Source organism: Patagioenas fasciata, chromosome 7 (assembly GCF_037038585.1).
Source record: "Patagioenas fasciata isolate bPatFas1 chromosome 7, bPatFas1.hap1, whole genome shotgun sequence".
In the NCBI taxonomy this organism is placed as follows: domain Eukaryota; kingdom Metazoa; phylum Chordata; class Aves; order Columbiformes; family Columbidae; genus Patagioenas; species Patagioenas fasciata.
Genome location: NC_092526.1, coordinates 39,700,379 through 39,716,582, shown reverse-complemented (window position 1 = coordinate 39,716,582; position 16,204 = coordinate 39,700,379). Strand labels below are relative to the sequence as shown.

Below are 16,204 nucleotides of genomic sequence, written 5' to 3'. Positions count from 1 at the left end.
CGCCCGCTCGGGCAGCAGCAACAGCCCCGCTTCAACACCCTCCCTCCGCGTTTGTTCCCCAGAGGCGCACGCTGAGATGAAAAGCCGTTTATCGACAGTAAATCTTTTTGGGAGCGCTAAACCTGCAGGAACTGCGGCGAGGGGAGTTTGTCGTCTCTCTCCGGGATGTTCTGTCCGTGCGTGATGCTGAGCAGCGTTAGCCCGGCGGTACCTGCGTGTTGCCGACGTTTGGCTCTCGAGAAGCTGCCGATGTTGTGCTTGGACAGAAACTTCCCGTCGGAGTATTAACCATGCTGGTGATCTGAACTCGCAGGGTGTTCTGTCATAAATCCAGCTGACAGGTGTAGATTGGAAATGAAGCATGTCATTTTCGAAACTATAACCAGGCTCTTTTTTTTTTTTTTGAGAGTAATATAAAATCATATTTTGAGCATATTTTGGTTTGTATGCGTTTCCATTATTTATATATTAAAATTAGATGTGCGCAATTTCCAGCCTTATTATTTTGAACGGCTATTAAGAAGTGTATCTATAAATTATGAGTTATACAATACTTTGGAGTAAAAGGTGATTTTCATAATGTCTTTTCCTAACTTAGAAATAACTTTTTTGCCATAATACAAACATGCTAGCAGAGCAGCATGATAGATGTCTCTTTAAGTGTCGTAGTAAAAGAAAATGACTTGTATTCTGAAGCTGTGGGTAGTTTATGTTGTTTTGGACCCATTTCCCAAGCAGTGATCGAAAACAGATTACAATAACAATTATACAGTCAGAAGATGCAATATCCATTTCTGTTTTAATTGAGTGAAAGAATAATAAAAACATCATTAAGAAAAATGAGGTGGACCTGTCATACACTCTACCAATTTTTAGACTTAGAGAAAATGCAGAGTAACAGAAGTGTGGGCTTTTAAAAAAATATATTTATTTTTTCCTTTTATATGTTTTGTTTTAAAGGGGTGTTTGTTACTCAAGCCAGAAATCTGGGCTCCTATGAGCAAGTAAATGGGCACATAGCTCAACAGTAAAGCCCAAGCAAGGCATTATCTGAGTGTCTGGGTCTGGCTTAATAATGAATATAATGTTTCTGCCACTGGTTTGAGCCTTCCTGTTTATATTAATATTATATTAATGTGATCCGCTCTCTCTCCAAAGTATCGCTAACTGGTCAAACGAGGCGGGTGTGCTGAGAAATAGGATGTACCTGTGAACTCTGGTTCCTTGACCTCACGACTTGTTGGTTAAAGATGAGGTGATTATTAAAACAAATAGTGAGATTAATGTGACCCACTGGCTGATAAATGCTCCTGAAAGCATCATGGTCGAATGGATAGTTGTTCAATGTGTGAAATGAAACCTCAAACCAGCCACAAAAGCTTTTTTGTTACATTCCAGGGGACTTATCCCGGTACTAAGAGACTGGTTAATAGAACCTTCATTAAAATGTTTTTACTATGTTTTTTTTTTCTTTAAATGTTACATAATATGGTGGCATCTGCTCGCACCACTGAAGTTAAGGGCTTAGTGGTGGTTCCAGTTTTCAGGATTTACAAATGTGGGTCATTAAAATTAATGCTGGGTGGAACTTGGCCTAGAGATTCTCAGCCCCTCAGGCGAGTTTTGTTATGTAGTTGAGAGAAAAACAACAGAAAGCAGTCCCCCAAACCAAAACCCCTCCTGAATGCTAAAGTGTTTTGAAGTTACAGAAACCAAAGCCTGAAACTTATAGGAAATTAATGGCTTAAGATGATTCTTTTGAAAAATGCCAGTTTAATTTAAAATTGTTTCCCTCACTGGTTTTGAGTGAAAAGAGTATATTTTCCATTAGTTATAAAGTACTGCTGTGGGGTATTTTTTTCTTCTTCTTTTTTTTTAACAAGTTGAGATAATGGAGCTGTTTTATTTAGGAAAAGTGTAGCTCTAGTGTCTTCACCTTTGCCTTGGTGTGAATGGTTGCACTGGATGATCGTAGAATCAAGGAATGGTTTTGGTTGGAAGGGACCCTCAAGATCACCGAATCCAACCATAAACCACTGCCCCATGTCCTGAGACCCTCATGTCCGTCTGTCCAACCCTCCAGGGATGGTGACTCCAGCACTGCCCTGGGCAGCCTGTTCCAATGCCCCACAGCCCTTTGGGGAAGAAATTGTTCCCCAGATCCAACCTCAACCTCCCCTGGCGCAACTTGAGGCCGTTTCCTCTGCTCCTGGCGCTTGTTCCTTCTCTGAACTTGCTCCAGCACCTCAATGTCTTTTTGTGAGGGGCCCAAAACTGACCCCGGGATTCGCGGTTTGGCCTCACTGTGCCCAGCACAGGGACGCTCACTGCCCTGGGCCTGCTGGCCACACCAGTGCTGCTACCAGCCAGGATGCTGGTGGCCTCTTGGCCACCTGGGCACACACTGGCTCATATTAGGGCTCTTTCTTTTCTGCTGTAGGAGCTGGGAGGGCTGTGGGTGGCTCTGGCTGGCGCTTGGACCACCATGGTGGGTTGATTAACACGACTAGTTGAGCAAAGGGGTTGGTCACCAGCAGCAGGTGACCCAGCGGGCCTAGCAGGCCTCATCTCCTGTGGTAGCGCTTCTGTCCCAGACCCGCGGCCCCAGAGGCCGCGCCAGCCATAAATACCCGGCACCTCTCTATGTCCCATTTCTTGTTCGTCTCAGCACATGCTCTGAATGCGGCTTTTCTTTTAAACCGTTTTTTAAGAAACTCAAGTATTATCAAGTTATGAGTTTCATAACGTGTTTCTGTGGTGGGGTGGTAGCCTGGAATATTTGGCGTTAAACAGTGAAGCCGTTATTTCAGCCGGGAGAAGGATGCTTTGGCTGGTTCAGCTGTCAAAAGCAGGGGACATCTGCAGAGACGTTAGTGACTTCTTTATGAGATTTCCTGAGCTCGGGGATGGCTGTGGTGGTCGGGAGACTGAAGCCACAGAAAGGACTGGAAGCTGAAGGAGGACGTAAATAATATCTTGTGGTTTGCATTCACCACGGGCTAAGATATAATCTGTAGAAATGCATTTCCTGCCTACAGATTTATTGAATATAGAAAGCCAGAAAAAATAACTGAGGAGGAGAAAGATACCGTCTGTAGTTTTACTTCCTCTGGCCCTCCTAAGAAGAAAGAATCTACAATGTAATGTTATTTAACACTACTTTGTTTCTTTGGCAAATGTTGTATTAAAATCATCTGCGGACTGAGCTCTTCTTTACCAAATTGCATCCTGGAACAAATTATTTGCAACAGGCTTACAAACCCATGACGAGTAGGAGCTTTAACAGCACCACGTTACTCATTGTACATAAAATCAGATCTCTTGCGTTCCGTCTAGGACGTGTTGAAGAGCAAGGGATTAGCAGAGGGTCAGTCCTTGTTTATAAGCAAAAGCTTTTGCTGGAACGAGGACCGTAGGGTTGCAAAGACCCTGCCACAGTCCCTTGTGTGTCACAGAGATGTCCCGCTGTCCTGTGTCCGTGGTTCCGAGTGTTTGGGGACACACAGCCGCAAATCGTTCCTCCCGTCCATGTTAAAAAGATTTACAGTGCAAGAATTCTCAGCCTCGTAATGAGACCATTGTGAGTTGGCGCTTGATACGTAAAAGGCTGAAGTGCAGTCCATTTACCCAAGCCGAGCGTTTATTGTAAATAAGTTAAGTGCCAACAGCTTATATTCTGTCCCATTTAATTATGTGTGTAATTTATGGGGTGGCTGGGAAGTGAGTCTTAGCGGGCACGACAAACCCTTGCGCTGTGTGAGTGGGGTCTCGTGCACCCCATCGCCAAACTGCACAGAACCGGGGATTGGTTCAGAAACCTGTGGTGTTTTGTGTGTTTGTTGGGTTGTTGTTGTTTTTATTTAATACTATTTGGTGTCCTTCCTCCTAGAAAAATATGTTTTGGAATGCAGTTGATCTTTTCTCATGATGAATTTTTCTTCTGTCATTACATGTGATCGTAAAGGTCTTTTCCAACCAAAATGATGCTGTGTTTGCTCAGCTAGTCGGGTCTTGAGTAGAAGTCTCCTTATGTTTAGCATATACGGTAGGTTTTCCTTTCCGACCACTTCAGGATTTACGGTTTACACGTGAGGAGGAGAACCAGCAAACCTCTCCTGTGCCCGCGGGTGCTGCTGGCTGCCTCTCAAACCGTTTGCTCAATTTAGGTCTGTTTTTCAGATTTCTTTAAAAGAAAGGGGAAGAGAGTTAAATACCAAAGCAGTCTGATGCCTCTGCTGGGCGATGGGCTCTCAGCTCCAGAAAAGCCAGCAGCAGATGAGGTCGAGGAGATGGTGGTGGTTTCATTGCTTCCTGTGGTTAATGCCACATTTGTTGTTAGATAGAGGGAATCGTTATCTCCGTCATTCCCTCAAGATGACCCCGTGCTTTGCTAATTGAGCTGCTTCGCCTCTGTTGCAGGGTGAGGGTCTCATCTTAGAAGTCACAGAATCACAGAATGTTAGGGATTGGAAGGGACCTCGAGAGATCATCCAGTCCAATCCAGCTGAAGTTGCTCGTAATTTTGGGTTTTAAGGTGCGTGGGGAGAAACATTTGTGGATTCTGTTCTTGCTGTTACCCAGATTATTTTACTTTTGAATTATTTTTGTCTGTATTGGGAAGACTAGTTTAGAGAATGACCCACGTTACAGTCTCTGCTAGGGAAAATGGTTTTTTGTATACAGCAGTGAAGAGTTTTCAGTAGGTTTATGACTTTTCAGATAAACGTGCCCGTTTCTGAACTCACAGCCATAGAAATGTGCTTTGTCTTTGAGGGAGGTTACTCCCCATATGTCTGTGTCCTGTTTCAAACCAAACAAACGGCAAAACCAACAAACAAAACCTGAAAACCCGAAGCACAACAGCAACAAGGAAAACTTTATTTTCCACTTTCTTCATTTGATAAGAATCTCTCAACTGCAGAATGATTTCCTTTGGGTTTGACACCACCATTTGATCTCAGTTTTTAATAATTTTGGTGGGTTTTGCTCCCAGAAGAAAACATGCTTGTGCTGTGAAGTATTCCCACTAGAAATCTGGGAAGGCTTAAAACCTCCTGTTACTCAGGGCTGAGAACTGGCTCCTTTATTAATTCCCTGCTCGACAAGCCCCGTACAGTAAATCTTGCCATAACACCACGCTGTTGAAATTAATCAAGCTGATGTTTGGAAATTGTTCAAATTAGATTAAATCAAGTAACACCTAGACGGGGCTCCAAACTTGGGCTGATGGAAACAGATTTTAATGTAAAAAGACATGAATTTTAGCGGTGCTGCTTCTTATTGGTTGGTCTTCATGCTCGAGATACGAGGACGCATTGCTCCCCATGCCATGGGTGGGAGGCTGCGATGGTTTCACCTCCTTCTGGGCTCAGGTGCCAAGCCCGCGATGGTTTTGTGCGGACAACGCATAGAAGTTCAGTGCAGTATTATACTTGTAACTGGCTTCAGGTTTTTGTAAAAATGGGTATTTTATGCAGCTCAGTGTCCAGAGTTTTCACTTCTTGAATGAAATGCCTGTCTCTGTCCTTCATTTTTGAGATTTGCTCCCCGGAGAAATAAACCTATAGATTAAAATGGGCAAGGAGGAGAAAGTGTACACTTGGACACAGGTCTCTTTGATACATATTTAATTTCTTCTTAATTTCTCTGCCCTTTAGAAGGGTCTCAGCAAAAGAATTTACAAAGTCTCCTCTGTGTGTTGCAGCTTTTCTGTGAAAGCACCAGCAGAGCTTAAATCCCATCTTGATCTGTTTTAAAAATAGATGTCACACGCAGGTACCAGTCTCTGCTAACCATTCTGTTCTTCTTGGTAATAGTGAAAACAGCCTTTCCCCGTTCTCCTCCATGGATTAGAAGGACTTCTTGCCATGGATGCATGTCCTTATGAAAGCCTTTATGGAGATCTTGTATGCTCCCCTGATGTTTCACGCAGATGCCATCTATACAGGGTCAAAGCTCTGTGAGCAGCACGGAAAAGCTGCTTGTAAGTCAGTTAAGTGAATTAACATCAAGGAGAAAAAGTCTTTTGTATAATTCGTGATTGCTGTTGATGTTTCATGCGCATCCCAGCGTTGTGTTCATCCTTTAAGGGAACAAGCTGTTTTCTTTTTAGCCTTTGGATTCTCCTTTTCCCCGTGCGTGGAAGGCGGTACCGTACGTCACCCGCGGTGATGCTGCAGCATCTCTGTGATGCTGGGAGAACAAAATCCTGCGCCAAAGGGACCAAAGCCCTTTCTCGTGCATGTGAATGGCGCGGGGAGGCTGGTGGCAGCTGCGGCTGCCGGGGCATTGGGGAAATACGTGCGTCTGGAGCGAGACGTGGTGTGTATCAGTGTGGAAGGAGCCTGTTGACTTTTGGCTGCAGATGTTTTCTGATTCCAGCCTACTGAGAGGGTGTTCGTTTGTTTTCAGATAACATCAGGAAACAGAGACCTTTGAGGCAATAAATCCATTGGAGGCATCGTAGCTTAACTCTCCGATGCAAGATAGAGGGCAAAGCAGATGGAACTTCCTTGGAGCAAGATGTGCTTGGAAATAAGTTGGGTTGCTGTTGCTTTTTAGTAAAATAGGCTCGGCATTGAGATTGCAGACACTAGAGGCACGAAGCAGGTTAGTGGCAGATGTGGTAACCTGCCCTTTGCTCTCAGGTTTTCAGGTGCTAACAGCCGCTTATCACCAGTAACACTGGGTCAGCACGGTCAGGGATGTTTCTGCAGAAGCTGTTTCCGTAGCAGGGTCCCCACACGCGTGGACAGCAGGAAGGGCCAGGACAGTAGTCACAGTCCCATCATCCTTCGTGGCGTCCCAGATGGCATCAGGTCCAGCGCCTGTTTGTGCTCAGACGGGGAACGATGAGAACAGGTGGAGGGTCTGTGGTGTGATGAGAATGGTGTCCAGCAGGAGGGCACAAGACACTGTGGCATCCCTCTCACCGCTTGGCATTCACTTTCTTTTTTGCCAAAATGTAGTTTACACAACCCACATCACAGCCTCAGCATTTGGCCAAGTATCTTGATATTTTGGTAAGACATTAATAGCCCCATCAAAAGTGCTATGAGGGACTGTACATTTGACTGGAGGGGAAGTTTGTCACTTACAGAGGTTAAATTTCATTTTAACTAGTTAAATGATTTATGGACAAATAGGATTCAGTTTTTAACCTTTGATAGGAACAGAAATGTCACCGTTGATTTCAGAGGAACAGGATCAGCCTTGCACTCTCTTTTCAAGAAAGCTCCTAGAGATTTTTTTGCCTCTGAATTTTTTTTTAACACTGTGTGTTAGAACTTGGCTGCTTGAACTCACAAAATGCTTTGGTTTAACCCAGAATCAGGCAGTGAAGAGGAGGGAGCAGCATCAATGCGATGCCATAACCTACTTACGCGTTACTTCAGGCTGCGTTTTGAAACAAAGAACTAAACCTCATCGGCTGGATCTCATAGCTGCAGCTGCAATGTCCGATGGGGACACGTCGGGCACTAAGACAGAACTGTGGATCCGAAATACGTTTTAAAGGAAATCTGCTCTCTGCAAATCCAAGACAAGGAGCATTTAAGTCCCTTAGCAGCCGGTGCTGGTGCGACTGTATCTATTTCAGGGCAGGGTGACTCCTCTCAAGGGATATATGTGGTTTGTAGACACTGAAGCTACTGATAGTAGAAGATTTTGAAGGTATTTGACTGACTTGGTATGGAAGGAAAAGGGACATGTGTCTTTCTCCTCCATTTCCCCTAGAGGAGTGCTCAGTCCTGGAATACAGTGTCTAGCCTTTCATAAACATACTGATTTACTTTTCATAGCTGTTATCTATTGGAAATGGTTATATTTCGTTCTGGAGAGCAGGAGTGAGGGGTGAACTTTCTGGTGGCCTCACAAGCTTTAGGCATTTGGAGAACTGCTTTAGGCTGAATTTTGTCTCAGCCCCAATATTTCCTAGTTTATCTGGGGGCTAACAGATTGTACGTAACCAGTTAGTGGATTTCTGTGACTGGAGATGATGGGCTTTCGTTTGCCAGCCCTGACAACAACCTGGCCTGCAGCAGGTGATGGAAACGGCCATGGGGTTCCACGGGTTCTCCCTCTGTTCTGTCCATGCACATCGGCTTGTTCTCTCCTGTCTGTAGTACCCGATCCCTTTAAGTTCATCCCCCACAATTTATTGCCGTAGGTGCCTTGATCCTGTAACAGCAAAAGTAAATTTACAAGAAACCAGACAATATTAGAGTTTTCAGCAAAGTCCATGCACGGGTGTTTTTCTTTGTGCAGCAAGAAGACTGGCCATGGTCTGAAAATGTGCAGATAAGCCAGTTGCAGCCAAAACCAGCGTCAGGGACTCTTTGCTGATTCCTCCATACATCCGCTGTTTAGAGAAGCGGAAGCGGTATTTGGGTGTCAGGTTTTCGTGCAGCTGAAGGTGGTGAAGCTCTGACCTGGAAGAACAGGGTCGTTCGTGGAACTGTAGCAAACTTCCGCGATGTTGAAAAGGTCTTATTAGGAAATCTCGTTCATCCTTTTGCCGACTGTGATTCTGTTCCTGAATTGTATTCTCTGGAGCTTTTAGTGCGGTTTTTAAATGAGTCAAGTGATGAGACTTCAGTATTTCCCTTGGAAAGAAAACAAAAGCTATCCCACAGGGAAGAAAGGCCAGTTTCCACTTAGGATGAGCCTTCTAGGAGGTGTTTTAATTTACAGCTTTAATCAGAGATGTATGCCACACTTCTTATTCCTCTCTTATCGTGATTTTTTTGTTTTGTTTTGTTTTTCCCATCTAGGTTTGATGATTCCGGTGTTTTGCGTGGTGGAGCAGTCGGACGCCTCTCTTGAGTACGACAGCCGGGAGGAGCACGCTGAGTTTGTTCTGGTTCGCAAAGATGTGCTCTTTAGCCAGCTGGTGGAGACAGCGCTCCTGGCTCTGGGGTATTCCCACAGCTCTGCGGCTCAGGCACAAGGTATGCGCTCAAGTTCTGTTCTTCCCCCCCTGCACTGGTGGCAGACAGCACCTCAGGTTGCTCCACGTAAGGAGAAAGCAAGGTGGCAAATCTTGGAAGCGGTTCTATCGGTTGCGTCGATCGCTGAATCTTAAGCGGTATATACACAAGCCTTGCCTTGTTAGCCTGCCCCAGAAAGCTGGGTCTGGCTGAAGTGTGAAATGTGGCGGTAACGATGAGCGGCGCGTTGGGGACACGTCTGCTCTGCACCACGGCGCTGCTTCGAGGAGCTCGGGGAGGGCTGAGTGGAACTTGGGGGTTTACAGCTGCCTGCTGTTCCACTTGGTATCAGGGCCATTTGGAACAGCATACTGTAGTCTTTAATCTTTAAAATTATACATTTTTATGTAATGGTTCTATCTATACACGCTCTCTTTGTGGCCAGTAGTTGTAGTGCTAAACGTGCAGGCTGATTGCTCTGCTCTCGCTTACCTACTCTCTTGCTGCAAAGCGCATTCTGAAGCTCTGCAACCCCTTCCATGTCGAGCTGATTCTCCAGTAGCAGCGATAGCTGAAAATAAACGAAGCTTTCCTCTCTCTACCCAAAATATCTGCTTCAAAAAAAGAAATAAGCAGAAAGCCCACTAAAATTATAATCTTAAGGGAAATGGGCAGGAGATGGTGGTTTGGGAAAAATCTTTCCAGAATGAACTTTGCATTTCAAGAGGATTTTTTCTGTACTAAACAGGTTATTTCAGTGCTTATTCTCTTGGATTAGAAGCCTCTGAGTTTCATTTTCATCTCCATGTCATCAATAAAACCTGTGCACATTTCGAGTAGTTCAGTAGAAGCTTTGCCTGGGGATTTGGATGTGGATTTGGATTCTGCCTGCAGGTTTCAGTTATTTTGTAGAGCTGGGTGTTGGAGCGTGCGACCAGAGGGAGCTCGGGGGTGAATCCGAGAGTTCCAGGCAGCGGTTCATTTGTACGAACCCCTGTCCAAGCAGGGTGATAATGATTCATTTCCTCGGCCAGCCTCTGCTCTGGGAGAGAGGCTCAGGTTCTGCACACACACACTCGTGCACATGTGTTTATTTACACAACACGGTGCTAAAAACGCTTCGAGGAGGTTTTGTTTTTTAATATGAAACGCTTTGTGTCATTTAGGGACGTTTTTTTTCTAACTGTAAAAGGTCAGCGCATCGCAGTGTTTCCCTCCCGGTGAGCCAGCTCCCTGTTTGACAGCGCTATCCATCTCAGTTAACGCGGCTGCTCAACGCGTTACGAGCCCGCATGTGGAACACGCCGCGTTCGGCGGCCAAGATTTCATTCCTGGCGCTTAGGAAAGGAAGCAGGCTTTGCGAGAAACCTGCTCCAAGGAGACACAGTGCTCGGTGCGGTGATCCGCGCTGACTGAGCGTCTCATGGGGGGGATTTTGTGCAGCATCTCCGCAGTGGGGACAGGAGGAGGAGAGCACATTGACTCACCGAGGAAATGAGTCACCAGGCAGGGGGGGTGACCACAGGAGCTGAACCACAGGCTTTGACAGGGAGCAGGGTCCCACACTCCTGATGTGCTACCCGAGTAACTCCTCTAGAAAATAAAAGTTGCATCTCTAATTGCTGTGATTCGTCTAAAAGGAAAGACTTTGGCGTTTTTAAGGCGGCGATTTCCTTCCACTAGAAAACATTAGATGTGTTAATACTTAGAAACAACAGAAGCTACCTTCAAGATCTATCAGCTAACAGGTCTCTCACTTGGTCAGTTTATTTACTTCACGTTGGAGGACCAGCTCTCCAAAGTCTTCTGTCCATCCTGGGCAAACCCTGCAGGTCACACTGGTTTTAAGATCTGAAGCTGAAGTATGCGGCGTGTTGTGTAGTATCTTGTTTCTGCGCTCGTTGCGAGATGAGGTACAGGCGGAGACAGGGTGCTAATACATGGCTGAGATTTAGTTTAATGAGAAAATTTAGAGAATATTGGGCTATAATCTGTCAACTAGGGTTGACAGAACCATGCTGCTAAATCGTTGATGTAAGGATTGATTTGGGGATGCAATTTTCTGATATTAAAAAGAGGAAAACACATAAAGCTATTTGCTTTATTCATTCCGCTTGTAGGAAAAGTCCGCTTCTGTTGTAGCGCTGGGGGTTGATTTCATTTAGCAATATACCTTGATAAACAGGCACTTAGTTCTCCTTTATGCTTCCTGCTCAGCTGATGACAGGGTCTGCATGAGAAGCTGAAGATCCTCAGGTGCGTTTTTCGGGATGGCAGGGCGACGTTGTGGCCGAATAGAACATTTTGGCGCTGGTGGTGAGAGCAGAGACTTTCCCTGCCCTGGTGAAACTTGCCTTTTCTGACAGGAGCTGTGAGAAGTTTTCTGGAACAGCGCGGGAATTCGTTAGCAGCTTGGCACCGGGCTGTGAAAGCTGCTGGTGTGAATGGCAACAAAGGTTTCATAAACATTTATGTATTTTTCTTTCGTTGCTTGAGTCTACACCTGACACTAGGGAACCTGCTGCATGTGCTTTCCAGAGAGGAAAAGAGTAGTGTTTTAAAGAGGCACCTGTGCTATGTGTAGTTTAATAACATTTATGTGCCCTGATGCAATTGTTTTAAAAATTATTAATGGTTTGGGTTTTTTGGCTGGGTGGGTTATTCTAACTGAGCTGTGCAAGAGAAGGGAACTACATACAGTCTATAGTGCTGAGTGCCAGGACCAAAGTAGTGTGAAAGTAGCTGCAACCTGGAGTATCTTGTGTGTAATCCTATTGCTTTGGGACCTGCTGTCCCGAGTGTCCGATGGGGAAACTGAGGCACAGACACAGACGAACTCTCCTCTGGGTGCACAGTGTGGGACAGAATCCCAACCCAAGTGAGTTCATCTCCCCCAAGGGTCTAAATGTGTGAGCTCACCTCTTTGCTCTTAATTGGAGGCCTCTTGCATTTGCTACTTGCATTATTATTATTATAACCACACATATTCAAAGGGTGTAAGAACTGCTGAGGAACGGCTTTACCTTAGTTCTCCACGATCATAGCGCTCTGGGGCAACTGGAGGGACCTGAACAGGTGATAAGTAGGGAAAGAACCTCCAAAATGTTCCCATCTGTGCGTCTCCAGGACCACAACAGCTTCCAGTTGAATGTCAGGTGAAGACAGAACGTACCAGCTGGGGGCTGTATTGAACATGCGCAGGCTGGGTTGCTGTTTTTTATCAAGAAAGGTGCAGTAGAAGTGCAGTGAAACCCTGCTGGACCGTGTGTGGTATGTCCAGCTGAGTTGGCTGCAGCCAGGAAGACCAGATATGTTATTTTTAAAGGCAGCAGTGTTGGAAAAAATGAGAGGAAACCTGGGTTCAGGTTATAATAATGCACAGTAAGTTTGCAAGGGTGCTAAAATGTACAATCCCAGAATCACAGAAAGTTAGGGATTGGAAGGGCCCTGGAAAGCTCATCCAGTGCAGTCCCCCCATGGAGCAGGAACACCCAGCTGAGGTTCCACAGGAAGGTGTCCAGGCGGGTTTGAATGTCTGCAGAGAAGGAGACTCCACAACCTCCCTGGGCAGCCTGGGCCAGGCTCTGCCACCCTCACCAGGAACAAGTTTCTTCTCAAATTTAAGTGGAACCTCTTGTGTTCCAGTTTGCACCCATTGCCCCTTGTCCTATCACTGGTTGTGACCGAGAAGAGCCTGGCTCCATCCTCCTGACACTCCCCCTTTCCATATTGATCCCCATGAATGAGTCCCCCCTCAGTCTCCTCTTCTCCAGCTCCAGAGCCCCAGCTCCCTCAGCCTTTCCTCACACGGGAGATGCTCCACTCCCTTCAGCATCTTGGTGGCTGCGCTGGACTCTCTCCAGCAGTTCCCTGTCCTTCTGGAACTGAGGGGCCACAACTGGACACAATATTCCAGGTGTGGTCTCCCCAGGGCAGAGCAGAGGGGCAGGAGAACCTCTCTGACCTACTGACCACCCCCTTCTAACCCACCCCAGGTACCATTGGCCTTCCTGGCCACAAGGGCCCAGTGCTGGCTCATGGTCACCCTGCTGTCCCCAGGACCCCCAGGTCCCTTTCCCCTACACTGCTCTCTAATAGGTCATTCCCCAATCTTCTGACTCCTTAGCCAAGTGCCCAGTGGAATTTGTGTGTCTGACTATTATACTGGCTTTAATGAATAAGGGTGGCAGCGGTGATATCATGACTTAAATAACGAGACAGTACAGCGATCAACAAACTAAACGTTGTGTTGTTTCCTGGCCCTGTCACTGATTGCAGCTCCTGTTTTTTCTTTTGGTCTGTCCAGAGACAGCAGAGCGGTCTCACCTAACAGGGTTCTCAGTCCCTGGTGAGCCGCTGTACTTCTCTCAGCCCTTTTTATGAGTAAACTGCTCTTTCTTCTCTGCAGTTTTGCAGGTGAGATGGCCAAAAGCCCCAATGGCATCATTTAGCAACAGTAAGTGTGAGGGTGCCGGTCTGGTGGTAAACTCTGGTGTGCAAAGTCTGGGATTGCTGAGCAGGCTGGATTTCTTGCATCTAGATCAAAGTTTTCCTTGTAAAAGCTGCTCCCTTTTAAATTGGACATTGCTTGACTTGTAGCCTTTGCTTTTCTCCCTGATGTTTGAAGAAAGTGGGCTGAGTACTTCTCAGATATTTACTTCCCTCCCCCGATACAGACATTTACCAGCAAATCACTGTTTTGTCTACCCTGCAAAACTTCACGACAACTATAAGTGAAACTCAGTTACAGGAACCGTGAGAGAAAGTCAGAATTTAATGAGAATGCTGGAAACGTCTTCCTTCTTTGTTTTGTTTTGATAGGCACTTTGTTGTGTAATGGACACAGGGTTTGAAAGACACTGTTGTTAAAGGTTCAGCATCTCACGCCATTTTAGTTAAAGCCCCAGAGTTCTCTTTAAACGTTGCTTGGAACTCTTAAGAAATCTTATGTGAAAAAGAAAAGAAGAGGTAGGGATTGAGGCTGCTTGTATTTGTAGGGTCTACTCAAATCAGTGTGGGGGTTTTTTTGAAAATATGACATATAAGGAAATGGTGGGATGTTGTATTTATATATACAGAAGTAGGAATATATTTTTACTTTACATATAAATACTTATATTTATAATTTAATTTAGAATAAAAATACGCTTTTATTTTTTACATATGCACATGTACAGACATATATAAAACAATACTATGTATGTGCATGGAAACAAAAGATCAAAATGTAATTAATAAACCCACCCTTCAGGTTCCTTGTCCCCCTCATTCTCCATCTGCATGGTTATTTTAACCAACCTCACTATCCCAATGGTGCGAACTCCAGTGAACATGGAATTCTTTGGGAAGCTCCCTGGGAAAGTTTGGAACTTCTAACCAGGGACTGGGAAGCATTTGCCTTGGTTCTTTTTTCCCTGCCACCCCCTCCCCATGCTGCTGTGTGTAAAAGTTGCCACGTGGTGTTGGCTTTCTGATCCCGATGTATCATTTACAGGATTCTTGTGATGGAACAAAACCTTCTGCAAATAATAATCTGTTTTGTCTAGATGGCAAACACCTGGGTAGTATAAGTAAATGGGTAATTTATTAGTGTTTGAACAGCTTAAAGCAGGGTAAGCAAAGGGAACCCTGAGCAGTCTTTCCCACCCAAAATGACTCCATGATTCTGTGTTTTGCCGATGGCTCCAGGGACTCTGCTGGACTCATTGCGGTGGCGCGTGTCATTTATTTGCTCCAGGATCACGATGGATCCAACTGGGACTGTGCTCTGGGTAGGAATCGTTAAACCTTTTGTTCGTCTCTCTCCCACTTTGATTCTGAGACACGACAAAGTGCTGAGACCATCCCAGCCCCTTGGTGAGCGCTGTGTTCTGCAGCACTTGCACCCATGTCACACTGGTTGTAAAGCGGTGATGCTGCAGGACACAAGTTCCTTCAAGCTTCATGCTCTTCCAGGAAAGATTCTCATATTCTGCTGGTTTTATAAACCGATGAAGAAAAGCTGAGGAAATTGAGCCACAGGCTTTTTGTGTGTGTCACAGCAACCCTTATGGTAGTTTGGGGTAAAATAAAAGTCAAGTTCACTTCAAAAGGCCTGTGTGTACTCAATTAAAAACTTAGACCAGCATATAATAAATTCTAATTTTTCTTGGCTCTCTTCCCAACCTCTCAGCTAAGCCCATGAGCCACTGGTATTTTTGAGGAAAATTGGGAAACGGTCTTTAGTAATTTGAATTTAAAGTTAAATGTTTTCTTCAATGAGTCTGGGAATGAAGCAATCCTGTACTGAAAAATGGGAGTGAATGAGCTTAGCCTGGGTCTTCCCTGTCCGGAGCAGGAGGATGCAGTGCAGTTAGCAGCTGTGAGCTGGCAGGGTGCGAGGAGAACCAGGGGTGCGGAACACCACTTAGGGGGCTTTTCCTTTCTTTCCTGTTCTTCTCCTCCTATTCTCCTCCTCCTCACAGAATCACAGAATGGACTGGGTTGGAAAAGACCTCAGAGACCATCAAGTCCAACCCTTGGTCCAACTCCAGTCCATTGACCAGATCATGGCACTAAGTGCCATGGCCAATCTCAGTTTACAAACCTCCAGGGCCGGTGAGTCCAGCACCTCCCTGGGCAGCCATTCCAATGCTGACCACTCTCTCTGCACAGAATTGCTTTCTCATCTCCACCCTAAATTTCCCCTGGCAGAGTTGAAGCCCATGCCCCCTTGTCCTATTGCTGACTGCCTGGGAGAAGAGCCCAATCCCCACCTGGCTAGAACTGCCCTTCAGGTCGTTCTAGAGAGTGCTGAGCTCACCTCTAAGCCTCCTCTTCTCCAGACTGAACAAGCCCAGCTCCCTCTGCCTCTCCCCATAGGGCTTGTGCTTCTCTCTTCCCCTTCCCCTTCCCCTTCCCCTTCCCCTTCCCCCCTTCTTTATCTTTCCTCTCTCCTTCTTTTCCCCTTTTTTCTTATTTCTTTCTTTCTTTTTCCTTCCCCCAATCCCTCCCCTCTTCTTTTCCCTCTTTTCCTTCAGACATTCCTGTCTGCTGGGAGCAGCATCATTTTAACCCCGTGGGCCTTTTGCCCCGTCTGTCCCCCGGCAGGGACACAGAGCTGAGCCCCCCGGCACCCAGCAGGGATGGGGCTGGTCCCATGGGGGGCACGTCCCATGGGGGCTGCAGGCCGTGAAGTGGTTCCATTTGCAGAGCAGACAAGGACGAGCGAAAGACCCCGTGTTAGTGACCTCCCTCCATCTTCCTTTTGGCAGGTGATTTATCCGGACAACTTTAAA

The 16,204-nt window shown here is 45.9% G+C and overlaps 1 protein-coding gene across 3 annotated transcripts in view; it reads left to right on the top strand.

The window, feature by feature from the left end:
* Positions 1 to 16,204, top strand: part of SATB2 (SATB homeobox 2) — a 176,358-nt gene that overhangs the window by 76,566 nt on the left and 83,588 nt on the right. For all 3 annotated transcript variants that reach the window (XR_011740134.1, XM_065840845.2, XM_065840846.2), the window contains one exon: positions 8,772 to 8,948. Coding sequence is in view for 2 of the 3 variants with exons in the window: in XM_065840845.2 (XP_065696917.1) it covers positions 8,772 to 8,948 (177 nt within the window). In the remaining variant the exon portion in view is untranslated. The remainder of the gene's footprint in view (positions 1 to 8,771; positions 8,949 to 16,204) is intronic.